The sequence below is a fragment of the Larus michahellis genome, chromosome Z, assembly GCF_964199755.1.
Source record: "Larus michahellis chromosome Z, bLarMic1.1, whole genome shotgun sequence".
Lineage (NCBI taxonomy): Eukaryota > Metazoa > Chordata > Aves > Charadriiformes > Laridae > Larus > Larus michahellis.
In genome coordinates, this window is record NC_133930.1 from 16738185 (window position 1) to 16759939 (window position 21755).

A 21755-nucleotide genomic window follows, 5' to 3' on the forward strand; every position below is an offset into this window, starting at 1 on the left:
AAGAAAATGTGTAAGTAACTTGAAACTTGAGTAGTTAAGTATTAGAGCATCTACACAGGTCTAGACCCTGCATTAACGTGCCTGGTAAAATCTCATTTACTTAAGTATCATTTTTTAAGTTAATCAAACTTAACAAAATTTCACCTGTTGTCTCTAAAATATGCACAGTAGAGAATGACTAATTGTTTCAATTAGTTGGATTTCCTACTTTTTAAAGTGAAGACAGGAAGACCTGTCTGCTTTAGCAGCATATCTAAAGAGAAATTGGTCATATGTTTTAAAAGCATCCTATGTGTAGACCAGTAGTATATTTAGTAAATTGCATCATTGTGTCTATGGAAGTGGATTCAGGTTTATTTTTTAATTGCAGCAAAAAATTCCAAATTCAACTATATCATCTCACAGTTGGATGGATTTTACTTCGGCTTTTCAACATTCATTGTATTTCCTAGAAATGCAAGATCTTAGGTTGTTTGAAGTTTAGCTTCATATGCAAAAATAGTTTTAATTTAAAAAAAAAAACTGTACCAAGTTCTGCTTACATGTGTGCCTATGAGATCTTCTGACATAGTATGAATGAAAAATATACAAATTCATAGATGTATTTTTTATATATACAGTGATCACTGGATTATATGGTCCAGAAATAAATGAATCACAGCCATGAAGAAGCTATGAAGAAAACCAGTGTGGTGAATCTTGATAAACTTTTAGATAACTTCTCAGAGATAGAAAAGGTAAGTGAAATGTTGAAATTGCAATCTGTAAATACTAATTTTTTATATTTACATTATGTTTACATTTTAATAAGCTTGTCAAGTGAAAATGTCTTCTAAGTGGTATCAGATTATTCTTATTAATATGCCTTGTAATACCAACTTTGTTTGAGACGTGTTTGTATTGACTGTATCTCAGAGTGAATGAGTGACTTCTGTGTAGTCTGAGACGCCTTTGTTTCTATGCTAGAATTTTAATGGTGCAGAGGCCGATTTTGGCTTCTTGGGAAAAGTGGGGAAGTGTCCCTTTGCATCGGAAGCTGCTATTTGAGATAACAGTATTACACAGTTTTGCTGGACCGTCATTTCAGAAATTGTTCTAGAAAAATGTCATTGCCGGAGCAGGAGTTCTTAAATTCCATATGTATTGAGCCCTCTTTATTTTATTTATATGTCAGTTCTTAAAAAATTGATCCACTGAGGAAAATTGGTACTGTATTTCTTGTTAGACCCACGTTGGCTAGCTCTCTGATGATTTCCTAATAAGTAAATCCATACTAGAGGTAATGTAAAAGAGGCACCTGAAATAAATTTATCATTTCTTGTGGAGAAAACATACTATACCAATTCTTGTGCACACCCATTACTCATGCTAGTGCTCAGCAAGGGCATTGACAGCCTCATATGTAAAGCAGTAGAAAGAGCCTTGCTGAGGACTGACCCAGACTGTGGACTACAGAACTGAGAAGAAACCACTTTATAACTAGTGTTGTAAGTTGGCATTCTTAGTTCTGCAGCGTGAATTCACAATAGCACAGGCTGTCAACTCTAGCATCGTTCTTCTCTTGCCAGAATCACTCTTCTCATTCGTTGCCAGAATGACAAATGATACACGTTTGTGACTGCAGAAATTGTTAAATTTTACATTAATTTAAAACTCAAGATTTAAAACTCAAATCAAAAGATATTACTATAACTTTAGTGTTTTTCCAATTTTCTAGAAAATTTCAGAAATTAATGAAGCAAATAACCTACTGGTTCTTCAGCTGGAAAAATGTAACAGGTTGCTAACATTAAGCCAATCAAAGGAGGAATCAGTAAAAGAAGGTAAGTTACTTTTTAAAAAAATGGCATGGTAGGGAAAGAGGGAGAGGATCAGATGAGCTTAGTACACCTGATGATGTTATTGTGCCCAAATGTTTATCTTTTCCATCCATAGAGGCCATGAGCTTTTCGTGAACTGCCACAGTTCACAAAGCTGCATTTTTAAGCAAACTAACCTCAGTAGTTTTATTTAAAGTGCTAGCCTGTGACTTAGGTTAATCCATAAACAGCTCAGATGTCTGTGTAGAACAACAGGGTCCACATTTGAGAAAAGTGAGGCCAGCACTGACACTATCATGCCCCCGGCTGAGCTGTTCCATTGGTATCAATATGACAAATGTTATGTTTCACCTGGTCACCAGAAACATTTTGCCCAATGAGAAATGAGCCAGATGCATTCTCGAACGCATATTTTGCTGCCTTCTGAAATGTCAAAGCTTGCCTGTAATTGGAGATGGCATGTCGGACTCATGGGGCTGGTGCTCCAAGATAACATAAAGAATTGTATTTCTTAGTTGCTTGTGTGATTTGGTTTGTTTAGGGACAATCTGATAGCCCAGTTTGGGCTTTGGAATGTATTTTCCCTGTACCTTGCTGGTATATTGAAGTTCTAGTATTCCTCTTCGAATTTTCCTCACTTAAATTAGTTCTGTAAGGACCTTGAGTATTGATGGAATCTCAGTGTCATGTTCTGCGTAGGCATTTGTTTGACTTCTAGAGGACTGAAAAGTTGTCCAAAGAGATTATATTTTCTATCTGTGTGAGATTTGATCTCTGAAGATGTCACATTAAACAATGTGACAGCCCGTTTTGTGTTTATAATGCCACCATCAAGATTTTATCTCAGTGACATTTCCAACTCGGTTATAAAGTGTAAGGAATAGAATATAATCCTTCAAGGTTGAGTTCAATTAAGTTGAGACCGCTGTTTTAAGTTTATTCTATAGCCTGTACTTGTGTTACTGTCCGCTTTAATGTGATCACTTTTGGTCTTATTTCTTTTACTTACGTATAGCAGATGTCATTTTGCTGCTAAATAGTTATGAATGGTAATAATAGTTCATATTGAGAGGATTCAAAGTGTTCAGTGGAAGCTAAATAATGAAATTACATTTCCTATTTTACAGGTGGGAATTATAAGCCTCTACATCATCATAAAAAATTTGCAAAATACAGGAGGAATTAAAGAGAAAACTATTAAATGAAGTTCGATTTTTTTTTTTTTTTTTTTTTGTTCTAGAAGTATGTCTTTTCAGATGGGTATTTGAAAAGAGAAATATCTAATACTTAGCATAGATTTGTGGTTGGTTATTCCTCCGCAGTTTGTAGAGTTGCTGAAAGGTGCGTCTTTTTGTAGAACTTTGGTTCTACAAGTTTGGTTTGACAAGTCAACTTCCTAAAAGTTAGGAAACAGAGTAGGAATAAGCTTAGATTCATGCTGTAGTGAGGTTGCCAGTTGGTTTCACTTAGATGTTTGCTGGGACTGAAATAATTTAGCATAATCAGAAATTAATTGGAAAAACTATAGAGTAAGTAAGTGAAGTTTGCTAATGATGCTAATCTATTCTGTTATGCCAAAAATCTCATGATACAGAATGACAAGTGATAAAAAAGGGAGATGAAAGCCAGTAGCAGTACATATGGGAGGCATTTTGTATAAACAGTGGTTGGCCCTAGTTGGCTACTTCTCAGGAAAGAGATCTTGGTGTCCCTTGGGACAGATATGTGAAAATATTAGTAGTCAAACTAACAGGTAGTCAAGCAAACACGGTGATAGGCATGGTTATGGAAGCAACAGAGAAATCATATTCCTGATTTTCAGGGATTTTTCTGTGATTTTCATGTAATGTTCTGGTCCCCACATGTCAAAACAAAAATAGCAGAACTAGAAAAGCTAACAGAGAAGGTGGCAAGGTTTGGTATTTTCAGGGAGGAGCAAGAGACAGGGAATCAGGAACCAATCATGTAAAAAGGCCCACAGAAACAGGGGCTTCACCAGCTGAGACTCACTCCCACTGTACCCATGCATGGCTGGCCTGGCACGTCCACATTAACAAGCACATGCCCACATGTCCACGTTAACGAACAAGTACATAGTGATGGAACAGGTCCAAGGTCAAGACAGGAGGCTGAGCTGAGATCAGGTTCAGAAATGGTGACAAGGGCCAGACATGATCTAGTGATCACAGGCAGGTCTGAAATCAAGCCAGGAAATCACTCCCTAGGTCATGACCAGGGTCTAGATCTATGTGGTATGTGGCTGCAGCACAGCTGCAGCATAACTAAAGGTAGGCCAAGGGCAAAAGCCTTAGCTTAAAAGCAGTTCCCGAGGGAAGGAGAGGCAGCCATTTCTTGAGTCTTCTTCCAGCTTTCTTCAAGCGGATCAAGAGGCTTCATTATTGACAAAAACAGAGAGGAAGGGGTTTATACAAAATTAGATTTTAAAAAGGGAAAGGAAAAGGTGGACAAAAAGAAGAAATTATTCTTACCATAGAACCTATGGGATAAAAGCAGAGAAAGTGAAAGAGACAGCTCAGGAAATCAGAGCAGCTGAGATGACTGCAACAAGGACTATGGAATTAGAATGGACTGAAAACAGACAAAAGTCAGAAGAGGGATTTGAGATTTGTAAATAGTAGTGCCTCACTTCCATGAGATAAGAGTGAAACGATTGGAGGAGATAGTTATGCTGATATAACTGAAGAGAACAACCTCTGGAGCTGTTTTGAAACACATGATGGGAAAAAAATGTGGATGGCAGAAGTCCAAGTGAAAATACCAGAGCAATCATCATGAAACATGAACTAAAGTTTTAACAGCAGGCATAGTCAGGAAAAAGCAAATCTCAATAATATTGAAGTCACAGCAGTTGTACAAAGAAGTACAGATATAGATAGAAGGCAGAATTCTTGGAAGACAAGGATTCTGGTCAATGAGTAAGAGAGATTGCAGACCTGTTAGTAGCAGTAACAAAAAAAAAGTGAAAAGCAGGAACTTGGAACAACATGGGACATCCAAGAGGTGGTTCTGAAAGCTACTTGGTGATAAGGAAGTAAAAGGCAAATGAGAGATGCCAAAGGGGTAGAATGTATTTAGAAATTAAGAGAGTTATCATGGCTGTTCCGTTAGGTTAACATGGTTGCCAATAAGGTAAACACTTAAGTATTATGGCATGAAGTGCTTATAAGTTTATAGTTTTGAACTGTATTCATTAATGGTGATCAGAAAGCAGTCTTACAAAACATCTTGGGCAGCAGATTGCCATAACCTGGAGGGGATGCAGAGGAACCTTCGGGTAAACAGTTGTTACCATGTTAACGGAGATTGGCAGTGACTGTAACATTAAAAGTATTTCAGAAGGACATTACAGTTGGTGTCGTGATTATAAATTATAGTAAGTATATAATGTTTCTAAAGCATTTTGCTTTTTCTTTTTGAAATGGATAGAAATGGTCTTTGCACCTTTATCAAATTCACCTGCAACTTTGACCCTTCAGAAGGGGTAATAGCATACTGTGTGTTCAGAATCAGAGCACTAAAAATGTTGCATCTAATAGTTCTATTCTTTGTGAAACCTTTCTGAAAGTCAAAGCACCGTGGGATTTAAAACACACTCTTTATTATTGATGGGGTTATAGAGGGGTCCTTTTCAGAACTGGAGAAGATGCAAGGGATGAAATGTAGCGTTGTAGCTTCCATTCTTACTCTGGCAACAGTTATCTTAACAGACTATAGTTGTGAGAATGGCTTTCACACCAGTGATGCTGGCAACTGTGGCTTGGAAAAAAAGATTTTTCCTAGTCTTATGTCCCAAACTGTTTCCCAGAACCCAGCTCAGCCACATTTCCTGAAAGTATCATTTGAAGACTTGGTCCAAAGGCAACTGAAATTGCTGGGTTTGGTCTGCTGCATCAATTTCTTGATGAACAGTGTCAACACACAATCTTAATGTATGTACATTCTCAAGTTGAAGAGCATTCTCAAGTTCATCCTATTACAAATTAACACAAAAGCAAATGAATTTACAGGATACGTAAACAACTCAGCCTTAGAATGTAAGGTTTATCAGTAGACCACAAAACAGTTTACGGAACAGCTAAGGAAAAAAACATGAGCGATCACATGCTGATGAATGATTCACTTATGATTCCAAATAAACATGCTTACAGCAGAGGAGCAGAGAGAAAGAGCACTCTGAAAGGAAAGGCTGTTGTTCCGCCTACCCTGAAGGGTTTGTGGATACTAGTGGTGGTGGGGTGGGGGAAGTGGAATTTTATCCTGGCTGAAGAACTCTTTGTTAGTATGAGAAGCAGAAATAGGAATAGCATTTGTCGCCCCAAGAAATGTCCAACAAGTGTAAGTGAGACCCTGAGGACTCCTTGATATCCTTGATTGCCAGAAGTCTCCCTCTAGAACTGTTTAAGGTAAAAGAAGACTGGGAATTCGGAAGGAAATACAAAGGAAGAAAGAAAACTTCTAACACTCAAGGGAGAGAGGAGAGTGAAATGAACTAAAGATAAAGTTGGAAAAGATGAGCAACTGGGCAAGTGTATACATGTTCTGAAAGGTCATAAATGAGCTTTGTTTTGCCTTGATATGTTCTTTGCTAAACAAAGGTGAGATTCAAGACCACAGGTTTTGTTTAGTGTAAATCGTTGCACATCCACTTAAGACAGTCGCAAGTTTGGCATTCTTGTTTTCTGCTTTTAAACCTTTGCTGTGGTGATTAAATGGACTCTTGTGGTGCAGGCTACAATTCTGAACTAAAATCTACTGTAGTTTTTAAAAGGAAAGCAATCACATTATTGTCTATGGAACATGTAAGATGGCTCTATTTTGCATCTTTAGGATTGCATGTTTGTTGACTTCATGTTTCAAAGGTGTTAAAGGAAAAGGTGGTTGATGTAATTGCCCTACAAAAAAAAGCCAATAGCTTCAATTATAAATGCAGATGGAAGAAACTGCAATAAAATATAGATATTAAACACAGAAAAAGAGAACTTAGGCTGTTCAGTCTTTCTCTGTCTAGGGAGTACTCTTTATAGGAAAGGAACCACACAGAATCCATAACAAATGCTGTACCAGTGATCCACAAAGCTGCAACTATTTAGCAAGATTTTGTTTCTTCTTCCTTAATGTAGGCAAGCAAAATTTGTGGGTTGCCAGTAATTTTTCCCAGTCACAACTATAATTACATAAGGGATTTGCCAAGATACGTCCTTTAAAGATAAAAAAGATAAGCAGATATTCTTGGGACCGCCAAGAGTGCCTTCACTTAAATAGCTGTGATTCATTGTAAAACTAGCTTCTGTCCTATTGTTTACTCAAATGCATAGATGTCTTTCCAATTTGTGCATGAGTTACAAGCATTTGGATTTATTTCCATACATTTTCAAATGGGAGAAAATTTATAGTAGAACTAGTTGGTACAGATGGACATGTTAACTTAGCGCTTCCAATTTGAATACTGTGATTTTTCCACAAATGCTTTTGATCTAGTACAGAAATCTAGGGCAGGCAGTGTTTCTGTGCTGTTTGTGCTCCCTCTACTGTTTTTTTGGAAGCATGGAACGGGAGAATACAGCTGGCTAACTCAGCTGCATGAATGCAGACTTGATGGAATAATAGAATAAAGGTCAAAAGATTGAGTGGAAAACTGAATCTCTAGGCTGGGATCTTAATTCATCTTCCCGACTCCATTATTTGTAATGTGGTCTTTAATTATACGGTCTACATTTTTCAACAGAGCTTTGGTCTTATGAGATGAGTAGCTGTTATTTAGCTTACTTTATCTGTTGCAGGACTTAAAAGCCACTTAAGAAATGCAGTGGTACTCTGGAAATAGAAAGAAAGGTTTTAGTGTCCCCAGTCTTCCCAGTCTTTGAACCTTTTGTAACTTGACTGATAAGGTTACAAGAAACATGAGGGAAAAAAATAGTATTTAATGAAATCCAAATGTTATATTACAGGCAGTCCATATGGTTTCAAATAATAAAAATGCAGCTTAAAAAAATAAAATTATGAAATAAAAATATGTAAACTGATAATAAGTTGCGTATATAAACATACACATATGGTGTTTAAAATGAGAGAATGGGAATATAGTAGCATATTCTGAATCTCTCCAAGTTTATGTTGAGTCACAAGACAAATGTTAATATGGACAAAAAAGGAGGTGAGAATGAGTGGTTAGGGTTGGTCTTGTTAAAAAGAATCTTGGCAAAAATTCTGTGAGGAAAGTATACCTGTTTCATTAATTACAGCAAATTGCTGGAATGCTGATATGGAAAACTTCCATTATTGACCAGAAAACAACAACATCCTTGTGTTCTGGTTAGACACAAAAATGTGATTGATAGGTTTATGAAATTCTTCATATTGCTTGATAAAATAGTTTTTAATCTATCATGAAACTAGAAGTGGTGTCATGGTTTGGGCAAGCATGTAGTAATAATCATCTGAGTTATTTCTATATTCAGTAAGAAGATTTAGGTTAATATTTAATCAAGATGTTTATAAAATATTTGAGAAAAGTTTATAAACAAAATACAAAATTACAGTTGTGAAGAAATTATTCAAAAATACTGGATTTCTTGTCAGGGTAGGCTAAAGGTTGGACTCGATGATCTTAAAGGTCCCTTCCAACCTCAACAATTCTATGATTCTATGATTCTATGATTTTTCATTTCTTTTAGAGTGTACTACTCTACAGAATGTGATAAAGGGTCTAACACAAACCATTGAAAACCAATGTAACGTGAAAGGTAAAAGCAAAAATTTTCTTATGTATACTATACTGTACTGTTATTTAGAATTACAAGGTATTTAATTTTTTTATTTATACTTACTGTTTTTTTCAGAGAGAGAAACTCACTGGCAGCCAAACAGAAAGGAAAAAAATGTATCTGAAATCAATCTTGTGCAGATTTTGGTGGTCTATATACTTAATGAATGTCTAGTGCTATTATACTAATTAGAATCCACATGTAAAAGAAGTTCTGCCTTAGTGAGGTTTTTTTTATCACTAGTTGGGTTGTAAATTTATTTCAGCATAGCACAGGCAGTTTTAAAAAAAGTGAGAAAATAACATTCAACTGTTGGACTGTAGTCTATTAAAGTGTTTATGCATAGTTTTTATTGCTTAGTTAAACCAAAGAGTCTTAATCCTCAGTGTAATGTTACTAAAATTTAGCTGTTATCCATAAATACTTGGCACTTACTCATTGCTATTCTACAATAAAATATATAAATATTTGCTATATCTTTGTACCACAGTTTAGCTGTACACCATGTGGTTAATTTTATACCTATTGTGTGTTCAAGGCAGATTAGCATAAATATTAATAAACCTCTAAAAATTTGAAGTATATGGCTGCTTTTAATACTCAAAGTGACTTTTAATAATGAAAAAAATCATTATCTGCTTTTTCTAAATTCTGTTTTTGAGATACTACTTTGTAGTTTTTGGGAAACAAGTACTTAAAAAGTTGCATCTTCCAATTCAAAACTGTTGTAGTCATGATAATAATCTTTTATTTTCTGAGCCAAAGATCTAGACTTTCTTGAATGCATCAAGTTACCAGAAGGCTAAAGGCAGTTCAAACTAGTAATACCAGGCAAATGTTACGATTAAACTATGAATTTTTTTGATAAAAAAGGGAGACCTAGATTTTGTAGTTCTGTAAACTATGAATATCATGTCCACAAAAAAGTTTCTGAAGTTCAGAGAAGTCAAAAAATGAAAGTAATTTCCTTATTCTGCTTTCATGCTAATAATACTGTCAAAATGTACTTTTTAGTGTGTCATATAATTGGGTTTTTTTACACAGATGAAAATGATAGACTGAAGGGTACCATACAGATCTTGGAAGAGAAATTAAAGGCTTGTGAACAGGTATGTCACAAATGATCATTCTTTAGGTAGAGGAATAATATTTTATCTCTATTGCAGCAGTTCATATATATTTATATTCTTGGGTTTGCTACTAATACCGTTATTGTTGACTTTTCCTAACATTTACCACGTGTAAAAAGAGAAGAGTTGTTCTCATGACAGTATCAATATGAGAACGTGGTAGAGGGACTAAAGTCAAAACTACTAAATGCTGAGAACTCTGGCTCAATCTAAGACACACTTATTTTTTTCACTCTGTTTAGCTTTAAATTCAACTTTACATTCTAAAATCGAATCCATTGCATTAAAATACATTTTTGTATGGAAATAAGGTCTTGATGCCTGCTGTACTGCCAGAGAATCAAGAACAGTCTGAATTTTGTCTGTAGCTTCTGTCTAGAGTGGGTAAATGCTAGTCTGTAGGGGGTAAATGCTACAAAGATAATAGGTCTCTACTTTTTATCTGTGTCTCATAATAAATTCCATTTACCATCTCTCTACTTTTTCTCTGTGCCACTCATTTTTGGAAATGAGGTAACATCAGCAGGGCTAGTCACAAGTTGTATTAGTTCTCTTTGCTAAAATTGCAGATTTGTACCTGTATAGGATTAGGAATGCTGGTTTTCTTTGTCTGTGCTTGTACTAACTATGAGTTAAAATTACATTTTATACCACTAGAGCTGTTACCTTGACAGTTTGAGAATAAAATAAGTAATGCCTTATGAAAGACGTGAGAAAACTATGATTCTATACATTATGTACGTGTATGGTCATGGTGGAACTTCCTAGTGTTGTTCTGAAGGCACTTAGTTGACTATGTCCATACCGACTACTACCACGAACCAGTAATTGCTTTTGTGAGTGCCTCCGAGCACTGCTCTGGTGAGTGGCTACCTACCTTGTCAGTAGGCTCTGACAAGAGCTTTGGAGTAACCACCTCTACACAGGCAGCTACAGCCAATTCCGTGATAATTCTGGAGTAGTTATTGGAGCAGACTTCAATAGGTGTGCTCAAACTCTTCACTTGAGTATCAGTGCCACCAGCACTACTACTGCTGGTATCACTGATGTTTCTACTGCTGCCAGTATGAAGTTGTGGAATCCTCTGTGTAAGCAATATTAACAAAATTCATACTTTAAATGCGATTTTTGTTATATAATCTTACAGTCAAAAATCCACAGAAGTAAAACTGTAGTCACTTAACTATTTGCAGCATTTTATCAGATCCTGGATCGGGGAAAGGAAGATCACCTCTCCATTTGCCTGTTCTCCTAATAAGTACAATTTCTAATTTTATATTAACTGATAGCTGTAATACAATGAAATCTGCTACGTTTTTCATCTGTGGATTTCAGCCAGATTGTGTAAGAAGTAGCTGCGCATTTTGAATTTACTAGATCAAAGATAAAACAGGTACTGAATTATAGAGCACTGTACATTTTCACATGAATGTTGTAATTTCCAGAAAGCTAAGAGCACAGAAACCTCAAGATTTTTATGAAGCTTTTTACATTCACAGGACTATAAAGATCAGATTGAGAAATTCATGATAGAAATTAAAAACAAAGAAGACGACCACAAATTAGAAATAACACAGCTGAATTGCGATGTAAGAAAAAAATGTAAGTCCTCCAAAGACTGAACGCCATAGCATTGGGTAAAACATATTGTAACCTATAGGAGCTATACTTCATCTAGGATAATTACAAGTTCCACTTCTTAGTGGAAACATATGAAAGCTAGAAGTGGGCAGCGTTTGATTGAATTTTATCTTTGCTCAAGAGAGTGGCAATGAGGCAATAGCAGAGCAACGCAGGATGTGCAGAAATTCCCAAACTAGTAGAACAGACAGGGAATGAAATTTCACAGAGAGAAATTGTTTTCCCGTGAAATATAGACCTGCTGTTCAAGAAAGTTTCAGTATTTGGGAAATAGTGTTATTTTTCCAACTGAACATCTGTAATCATTATGTTTGGTGTTACTGTGTTACTAGTTGAAGTAAAAGAAGCAGAGTATCGAGAACAGAGAGAGAAAAAGGAACTAGAAATACTAGAGCTAACTAGACAGCTGCAAATTCAAAATGAAGAGAAGCAGAATGAAATAATTAAACTGCAGATAGAGGTATGCATTACAAAGCTTAGTTAAAGATCAGTTGGGCATTGGGTAAACTTAGACTGTAGCGAAAAAATGGTAATTAGTACTTCACGAAGTAATATGATGGAATCTAGGAAACTTAAAAAATTATTGTCCTTATAAAGATCAGTGGCATGTTCTCCCTTCCGTAATGGTATCTGAGTTGCTTCTGCTCAGGAATTGAGTTCTACCTACTATATAGGGAGACTGAAGTTTGCTGTATTCTTCTTCTAAATGAAATTATTTTGAAAATTTTGCTAGTTTTTGAGCTATAAAAACCCCTAAGTTATGCTTTCTGCTTATTTTTATTCTTTTTAATTTCTGAATGCTGGGATTATGTATTTTTTTTTTATAAACTTGTAAGAGTTTAAAGACTTCTAATCCTGCAGAGACTTGAGCCACAGTATTCACCATGTATTTCATGACTCAGGTTTTAAGCCACTCTCATAACAGAAACAATTAAGGAAATACTTCAAACCTTTTGCATATCAAAAAATAAATGAGGTCTGAAAGTGTTTGGGCTGAGTTATGCTTGGAACATGAGGGAAGGGTGATGGTTTCAGAGGTTTTTAGCATCCTCTGCGTTTTTTTCTCCTGCAAACATTGGGCTGTGGAGCCTTCAAAATGTTCTTTTTAGTAGTCGTCTTGTTCATCTGAATGTATTTGGTTTATCGTATTTGTACTATTTATATTTTGCAATTTTTTGGAGGCATTTTTTAAAGAAATGTAACCTGTAATTGCATTCTTTTTAAAATAAACTTAAGTAGCTTCGTTGTCTGTTCTAGGATTAAATAGTAGATAAGCTTGCTATTACTACTTTCAGGTACAAAATCCAATTAATAAGAAGTGAAAATTATACTTGTATTATTACTTTTTTTAATACTTTATATAATATTCAATACTTTTTTGTATTATTACTTTTTTTTTCCTGTTGGTTCTTAATGTTTTGTTATTTCCTGATTCTTTCAGTTCAATGCTAAATTAGCGAGAATTCAGAATAAAACAACAAAATCATTTTCAGGGGCTTCTGTCTTGCCACAAAGCATCTATCGAAGGGTATGTGCTTTAATAGCCTGAGGTCTGCAGATACTAAATACTGTTACAGCCTGTGTGCAGCGGTAGTTCCCTGGGGTTTTGCTGTGTTCGTTCTGCAGCAAAGCTTTGGGGTGGGGGAGTGTGGGGGGTTGTGTGTGGAGTTTCATGCCTTAGGGGTCCATCTTACTCAGCCTCCCACATATCCCTCCCACATATCCCTCCCACCTCTAGACAAATACTGTCATGTCTCTTTGCACTGATGTTGATATAGCTGGCGTTCAATAACAAAAGCGCCCACATGTGGAGTGGTTTTAGCACAGGATTGTTAACCTGGGAATTTAAGATAGAACAGACATAAATGGCTGTGATATAAATTACATATGTGCGTTATTGTTTTTGTAGGCTTGGGACTTTGGGATGTCACAAAAATAGGATTCTGCTGAAGTCATCTTTATAATTTTGGGATACAAAATACTGAGAAAAATATTCTTTTTAGAATATTTCTCATTAGTAATAGCATATTGTATCGTTACATAATTCCATGTGATGTTTAACAATGTAGCCTCTGCATGCATTTTTACAGAAGCTGCAGCATCTCCAGGAGGAGAAAAACAAGGAAATTGAAATTCTCCGAAATACCATAAGAGACTTGGAGCAACGTCTTAGTAAAGGCCAAGATCTGCACTTCAAACGGAGGCGATTTTGAGTAAATGACATGAAGTATTTCAGTAGTACATACAATGAGAAATAGAAACAGTATATTTCAAACTGTGCACCTGAAAGTGAAAACAAGATACGAAGAAATAGAGAATACTTTTTATTGAAAACACTCTTGTCAAATATTCTGAAGGCATGCATCCTGTACATATTCAGGGCTACTTTCCTGCTAATCAGCATTCACCATAAAAAGATTCAGGTTTTGTAGGAGTAAAAATTTCCCTATTAGACCATCATTAATTATGGTGTATGCTTTCAAAGTGGTTTTCCTTTCTTGAATATTCTCTTCTTCATCCAGGAATCCTTCAAACAACTACATTTTTACTTCAACTCAGTTAATCAAAAGTTAGGAATGCTACACTACAGACAGAGAAGTTATAGAAGTTTAAGTGGTATATTACCTTACTAATCAATACAGTTTTATCAAATTCAGCACTGTTCTAAACAAAGATAAACATGAAACCAAGGTTGAATTTGTTCTGCCCCTCCCTCCTTTTGATACTGATTCTGCATGAAGAGTTGTTAACGCTGCCTCTCACTTTAGGCATGATCTTACTGATTTAGTGGGACTTTACAAGCTGTAGAAGTACTTATTAATGGACCCTGATACCATATCTAAGTGATAAAAGTTAGGCATATTAGTCTGATACTTTAAAATAATGCAGTTACGGTTTGTATCTTACATTTCAGATAAAAAGTTATTTTCGCGCGTTGCTTAGGAATAAGCTTTTCTTGTACATAATTTGTATCCCCAGGTTAGAGAAAAAAAAAAACAACAACAAAAAACAAACACCACCACTTCTGAATGTAGTCCATCTTCTTAATAAAAATGATTAAAATATCTATTTTGGTTATCTTCTATTCTTGATTGCAAAACATCAGACAGGAGCCCCTAGGTCATAGTTTATGCTCCTGTCCTCACAAATGCAAGCAGAATGTTAGAAGAGAAACAAGAAAGACAAATTAATCAAGAATGCAGACACCTTCCCACTGCAACTGAAAAACAAACTACAGGTCAACTAAATTCCTTTAAATTATGAAGCTTTTCACTGATGGAATGTGACAGGTATTGTGTAATTCTAAGAGCACTGCACTAAAAGGCTGTTTCTTTGCAGTATTTTAACTCTACACACCTGTTGTAGTATAATTTTTAATTGGGGGCAATGAAAACACTTAATCTGTTAATTTTTCCACTCTCACAACTATGAATTTAGGTAGTAGGAGTCCCTTGCATTTTTAAGGCGCTTAGTTTGTTTTTCAGGCTCAGTTTCTTGCCTCTTCCTGTCACTGTCAGGTGTCACTAGTCTCAGTTGCTCCTGCTGCTGGTGACTGTCAGGCAGCAGCGAGCAGACGTCACTGTCAAGATTCAGTGATGTCCTCTGCTGACAGCTGGCCATGTCACCTGCAGGAATTTGGAAGTGCTCCACGGCACTGTCAAGTGACAGAATTTCCTAGCTCTTCAAACAAAAGGTGTCGGCAATGACAGCATCAGCTACTAGAAGCAGAGTCTGATGCCGTCTGCCAGTTTCAGGTTAACTGGTTTTTACAGCTGGTTTTCCCTTTTTTTCATAGCTTTTTATGTTGTGTAATTTCCATGCTTTCTCCCGGAGGAGCAGCGTCTACCTGTTCATGACTATCTGTCTGATCGTGTCTGTTATGACCAAAAACTCTATGACGCCGACCGCCATGAGGATGACGTCTTTGAGTTTCAGAAGGAGCCTGGTGGTTCTCGTTTTTGGAATGATGACTGCCCTCGCGGTGGTGGTGGTGGTGGTGTCTATGTCTGCGCTGGTTGTGCTGATGTGAATGTTCACCCGTTGGTTTGGGTTCTATCTCTGCTAGATATTCATCTGCACTTTTAGTGATGTTTTCACATACATCATCAATATCAGGTTCCTGTAAAACAGAAGCGCGCATTAAATATAAAGCATTATATTTAATTAAACTACTTGTAACATACTATCTTAACATTTTTGCAGAACCTGAAACACCATTTTAAATTACTTGTGCTACTTTGCTGAAGAAAGATAGGAATGTATCAAAAAGAACCTTGTTTTCCAACACCACTGATAACCAGACAGGAGTCTTAATTTACACTTAGGAATTTTAATTAAAATAATTGCCAGTAAAAAGTATCCTTATTCTAGGATCCCATATCTGACCTGCCTGAGGCCTACATTTAGCTGGAAAACTACAATGGGATCAAAAAATTACTATTCTCATTGAAATTTCATGACAATGTATGTATATTTCTTGATAATCCTTAAAGTAGTTCTGATCTTTAGTTATATGTAAAACAAAACTACCCTTCTTTTATAACGGTGACAATAATTTGTCACCTTGTATTATCACTTTTTAAGGTAACTATTGTATACTGTGTTTAAATGTAAACTAAAAGAAACAATAAATCAAACCAGCTTGGATAAAAAATACTATTTGTTTAAGTACCTACCTGTCCCCAAAAACTAAAGTAGCTAATTGCTTACTAGCTGTATGTAACCCCAGAAACAGAAATAGCCTCTTGCATTTAGATTTCTGAAAACTACTTGGATTTCCTATTAAGGGCAGGAATTCAGATAACCAGTCTATTATAAATTAGATCTAATTCACTTTCAAAAGTGTTTAAAAGTTTTCTCTCAAGACAAATGAATTGTGTAAATCCTAAATGATGACTTTTTGTATTAATCACACTGAAATATTTTTTTTTAAGTTAAACCCAGTTTGCTTTCCTAGTATATACAGAATGAAACAAGAAAATACCGTGTACGAGCAGTTCCCGCACTTCTTTTCACAGTACGCAATCTTGATGGATTCCTCTACATACTGGAACGACAGGAAGGAATAGGGCAGACCCAGATGATACACTAGACGGCCACATCTGAGGAGAGAAAGAACTTTGCTGTCACATATGCATAAACGTATACTTAAATATCTCTTCTTATCACACCTGATTTTATTCATGTCAATCCCCCACACTGTACAGTCCCATGGAGAGTGTTTCTGTCCAAGGACTTTACAGGAAAAACCAGGATCTGCCCACTCAACTGCACTGGTCAGTAGTAATAACTCTGGTGGCAGAGGCCTCTGGTTTGGTGGCATTTAGACTAGCAAAGGTACACTCATTACAGACCTGTCTTGCTAACGAGGAGGGCTGTTTGCGTAGTGGTACAAACCACCACACGGTTGTTGCACCCTTGCGAAGAATGTTTTCATGCAACATAACATGTAGTTTGATGGGAGTGCGCATTGCGGGGCACCTGTGTTACTGCTTTAGCGCGCTCAAGGGGATTCTTACGGTGCCCATTTGCCCCATGTCTGTACTCGAGTGTTCTGGTACGCGCTTGACTACGTGACTGGCACATTCAAAGGAGCAGGACTTGTAGAATAATTTCCATCAAATCAAAGCTGAAAAATCATGATTTCAGTTAAAGAGCTATTACTGGTTCTGCCAAAAGATACATGTCCCAGAATCCTAAGATCAAAGAGATGTTTTCTTCCAAAGTCTTAATTTTCACCTAAAGACTAGTTTTTACATATGGCTACATGACATTTTCAACAACTCCAGTCAAAACGTTTTCGTGAGAACTCAGATAGCTTTTCTCTTTTGATTCTACGATGTAACGAAGTTGTCCAAAAATAAAAACAGTGTAAGAACAGAACCATGCTATCAAATTCTTCACTCAGTTATACTAATCTAAATCCACAGTAGGTATAAAGAAAAAATTATTTATCCCAAACTTAAGCAAAAGCAGACTTTTCTTTTGTAGCTTCCTTTTCCCAGTAAATGCAAATGCTTTACTTAGTGCAACTTAGAAGTTGATGTGGATGTTTTTGTTTTGAGATAATCAGTTCATTTGCAAGTCAATGAAATAACACAGAGATTTACAAAGCATTACTCTAAATACATGCAAATGTTTTCCTGTGTTCCCCTCTAAACACAGACCTGTCATAGATGAGAAAGTCATCTTTGCTTCCATTTAAGGTAGTCCAGACATCCGCTTGCTGTTCATCTTGCTGGTAGACAGTAATATAGTCAGAAACACTTTCCTTCAGTAGGTGAAACTTCCTCTGGGAGTAAGGTCCCTGATGGTTGACAACCACATATGAGATATTGACCAGTCCTTCATTCTCCAACTTCACTCGCAGGTCCTCCAATCTAGTGGAGAATGTAAAGAAGCAAGACCAAAAATCATTTGACAATCGCAAGATTTGCCATGTTCAGCAGAAGTTAATATGCTCCACCTTGCTTTTATTACAGTGAACATTATTTTCTCCCAGTTTTAATGGCAACAATCCAACGCTATTAAAACATTCTTGCCATTTGCCATGGCTATCAACTACACTGTCACCAAACCAGACTCTACAACAGTTAATATACCTGTCCTTGTAAGTAAAATGCAGGACTAAGTACAGCAGACAACTGTTTTCAGATTGAATTCAGTGTTATTTTGGTTCTTTCACATGATCTAACACAGTTAGTTTATCTGGTATCTTTATTTAAATGCTGAGGTTTTGGTCACATAGTTGGTTAAAGAATGCATACTGTAAATAGAACACGAAGAGGAATAATCTGCAGTAAAAGGCTGATAGTTCTCCCACTCATCTTGACGTATCTATTTTCTCTAATAGCCACAAAAGGGATATTACAGCAACTGGGTCAAAAGGATGGCTATAGAATGTGTGCATGACCTGGCAGTTATTAGTCCTTCCCTTTGGCCTCCCATCAGAAAAGTCTTTATTTGCTCTATAGTACAGAGAGCTGCTTTCTGGATATACAATGTGGGGGGGTTTTTTCCTGTTCATTTATATCCTTCCTATTGAATTGCTCTAGAAAACTCTCTTTTTTTCAGGTCAGGAAATAATCTAAAGCTTGAAAGATTCTTTAAAACCTTTCTAAAATGTACAGAATCAAACCCAACTACCTCAAAAGTCAACCACAAAGCCCACTTTTGACTTTGAGGGAGCTTTGATGGACTAAGTCAAGAGATAGATAAAGAATCTGATTTACCACCACTTTTTCAAATCTAGTTCTTCAAAAACGTGCAAAGACTATCATAATACAAAGTTATGCTGCCTCGAGGGGGAAACTAAGATGTTATTACAGTGATTAAAATCAGGCTCTGAAGGCGGTACTACCAAAATGATTTCACAATCACTAAATGAATCCAAGATAAGGGCTTGCATAATTCCTCTTTGGATCAGCCCAAAATTATTTTCTTGCTGCTGTTGCTGTTATGATACCTAATTATTTGCACAGAATTAGAATCATAGAATCATAGAATTGTTGAGGTTGGAAGGGACCTTTAAGATCATCGAGTCCAACCTTTAGCCTACCCTGACAAGAGCCACTTCTAAACCATGTCCCTCAGTGCCCCATCTACCCTTTTTTTAAACACCTCCAGGGATGGTGAATCCACCACCTCCCTGGGCAGCCTATTCCAATGTTTAATAACCCTTTCAGTGAAAAAATGTCTCCTAATATCCAATCTAAACCTCCCCTGACGTAACTTGAACCCGTTCCCTCTCGTCCTATCACTTGTCACCAGGGAGAAGAGGTCAGCCCCCATCTCTCTACAACCTCCTTTCAGGTAGTTGTAGAGGGTGATAAGGTCTCCCCTCAGCCTCCTCTTCTCCAGGCTAAACAACCCCAGCTCCCTCAGTCGTTCTTCATAAGGTTTGTCCTCCAGACCCCTCACCAGCTTTGTAGCCCTTCTCTGGACACGGTAATTAGGTTCTAGAAACCAGAGCACCAATGTCCCAAGTCTTGTATGAAAATATAACACTGATGATTCCCTTGAATGCCTCATCTATTTTTTGAAAGGCCAGTCTTTACCTTATCTTCTGGATGTTTTTTTTATATCTAGGACCTCTGTACAGGGGCTGGGGAAGCACATTAAAGGCCCATGCTTTGATTTGCCTTTTCCCCTACAGATCTTACACTAGAAATGAATGATCACAGATCTCTCTGTCTCAGGTGTTCTAGCTGTGTCAGAGAATTATGATGTTTCCTGGCTTCAGCATCTTTGCTACATTAATCATCAGTTGCTAACCAAAGCACGGTCTTGAGGAACTGTTTCTGTTGGGTTTTCCTGTGTTTTGTGGTTCATTAATGTCAAGTTCACCACACTTGTAAATACAATCTGGAGAAGACGATCTGTCAGTCAGGACTTAAAGAGATAATGAATCTGAGCCACTGGCACAGAACACTCCTGCCGAGAGTTAACCTGGGCACTAGGTCACACGTGGGATGTCAGCGTTTGAGGAAGCTCGAGTTCATTGAGTGCATCTGTAGCTGGGCACATGTATTAAAATGGCATTGAAAAATTGGCTAGACTCGCTTTAACAAAAACTGGGAGAGAGGTTTACACTTACTTACCTGGAAGCCTGCAGCAGGCACAAGTATCAGCTGGCTTGGAGGAGAGCCACCACCGTCACTGAGCCCCTAGAGTTCAGCATCGGGTTCTCCTCCCCAATGCGCCATTCTGGGGGCTCCTTGCAGTTCTGGATCTCTGTCCCTCCTCCTGGGAGGAGACAGAGAGCCAGAAGGAGCCCCAGCCCTGCCCACATGGCTGGGCTTTATCTGAAAAGAGAGAAAATAAACAAAATTAGAACAACGCAGGAACAAACTTCAGACTCTGAAATTCCCATAACAAAACACAGCAGGATATTGGCTACACTCAGTTTAAAAAAAAAAAAAAAAGGTAAAAATAAATTTAAGCTACTTTGCTTCTGCTTGATTGTATTTCTTTTATCTTGCAGTGGAGTTCCCCTATAAAAAACAGGCAGTATTTTTTTGTTGCATCTAAACAGCTGAAAAGTAAGCATTCAGAGTAACTGGATTTTCTTTTAGTGCTACTAATCAGAACACGTTGTTCATTCCTCTTTGTAGTTTCTTCTTGACTGTTTTTAACACTTCAGTGATTTTAAAGTGGCCTCATTTCTTGTATTTTGAAATCAGTTGTGCTGAGCCAGTTTACACCAGTAAGAATCTAGAGCAGTTCACTCCAGATTCCGGCATAATTCCACTGACTTAGAAGTACTTGCACCAACAGTGTATTTTGGTACACAGCAAGTATTACAGAATCTGGCAGAAATTTAATAAAAGACTTAAAGATTTTTACAAGTCAGTCCATAGTATTTGGATCCCATTAAAAAAATCTCTTAAGAATTCAGGCATTATAAACAGTTTTGCAAAAACAGGAAATGAAAACTGAGTTTCAGCATTCCTCAGATCTTACAAAATCCCACACTTAGTCCATTTAATGTCTATGAAAATCAAAGCATGTTAGAAATTCTGTAACTATCTTTACCTTTGCATCCATTAACATAATTATTTTGGGTTAATACGTTCAGAAAGCACTCAGTATGAAGAAATACATGATACTATAAAACTGCTCCCCAACATGTCCTAGGTTATGGAATTGTATAATTTCACCCCTCGCATCAAAGTCTGGCAGTAAACACTGAATGTTTTGGAAACACTTAAGTTCTGATAAATAGCATGCATTTCATCGATCCTGTAATATTGTAAAAAAAAAAAAACGTTTTAATAACTGATCTTTTAAAATGAGAGCCAGCTGCTGCAAAGCCAACATCATTTGCAAAATCCGTCTTCCTGCAGTTCTACCAAAAGCATTTTAGATGCAGTGCTTTGGAGATTAAACTGTGGCCCAACAGATATCAACATGGCCATTTCTTTTCCTCTTTCCAGACATCTGGAAAGCTGCCCGCCTTTATATCCATTATAAACACGTGAAACTCCTATGACATCTTGAGATCCCTCTGCACCTTCACAGCCGCCTGCAGCCCTGGCACGCAGCGCCCAGCAACAGCTGTCTTGCCCGGCGAGCGAGGCGAGAGCTGTGTTCTGAATTACACTTCTCTTCACATTTCAACTTTCTCGTTGGCTTCCCAGCGGAAATTTCCACAGTCAGCCTTTTCAGCTGAAGAAATACGCGGACGCTCTGCCAAACCTTAAGTCATGAAGCTCTTTCACAGCAGACCCAGCACACTTACCCCTTCCTCCCCGCCCTGCTCCTCCGCTTTGCTCCGCTGCAGAAGAAAGCACTGTGGGGAAACAGGCTGTGGTATTTATACAGCTCTTGTTTATCTCACTTTGCAGATATGGTTCAAAGTTCAGGGAGCTTATTCTGAA

At 37.0% G+C, this 21755-nt stretch overlaps 2 protein-coding genes across 2 annotated transcripts; one reads left to right on the forward strand and one right to left on the reverse strand.

The window, feature by feature from the left end:
- Positions 1 to 674: 674 nt before the first annotated feature.
- CCDC152 (coiled-coil domain containing 152) lies at positions 675 to 14376 on the forward strand. Its single transcript, XM_074570345.1, has 8 exons — positions 675 to 737; positions 1718 to 1823; positions 8516 to 8584; positions 9650 to 9714; positions 11235 to 11337; positions 11709 to 11836; positions 12818 to 12904; positions 13467 to 14376. Exons 1-8 carry the CDS (start codon positions 675 to 677, stop codon positions 13587 to 13589), a joined length of 744 nt encoding a protein of 247 aa, XP_074426446.1. The 3' UTR covers positions 13590 to 14376.
- Positions 13688 to 21717, reverse strand: SELENOP (selenoprotein P). Its single transcript, XM_074570344.1, has 5 exons — positions 21617 to 21717; positions 19977 to 20180; positions 17544 to 17756; positions 16361 to 16478; positions 13688 to 15496 (listed from the first exon to the last, which is right to left on the reverse strand). Exons 2-5 carry the CDS (start codon positions 20165 to 20167, stop codon positions 14846 to 14848), a joined length of 1173 nt encoding a protein of 390 aa, XP_074426445.1. The 5' UTR covers positions 20168 to 20180; positions 21617 to 21717; the 3' UTR covers positions 13688 to 14845.
- Between the last annotated feature and the right edge of the window lie 38 nt (positions 21718 to 21755).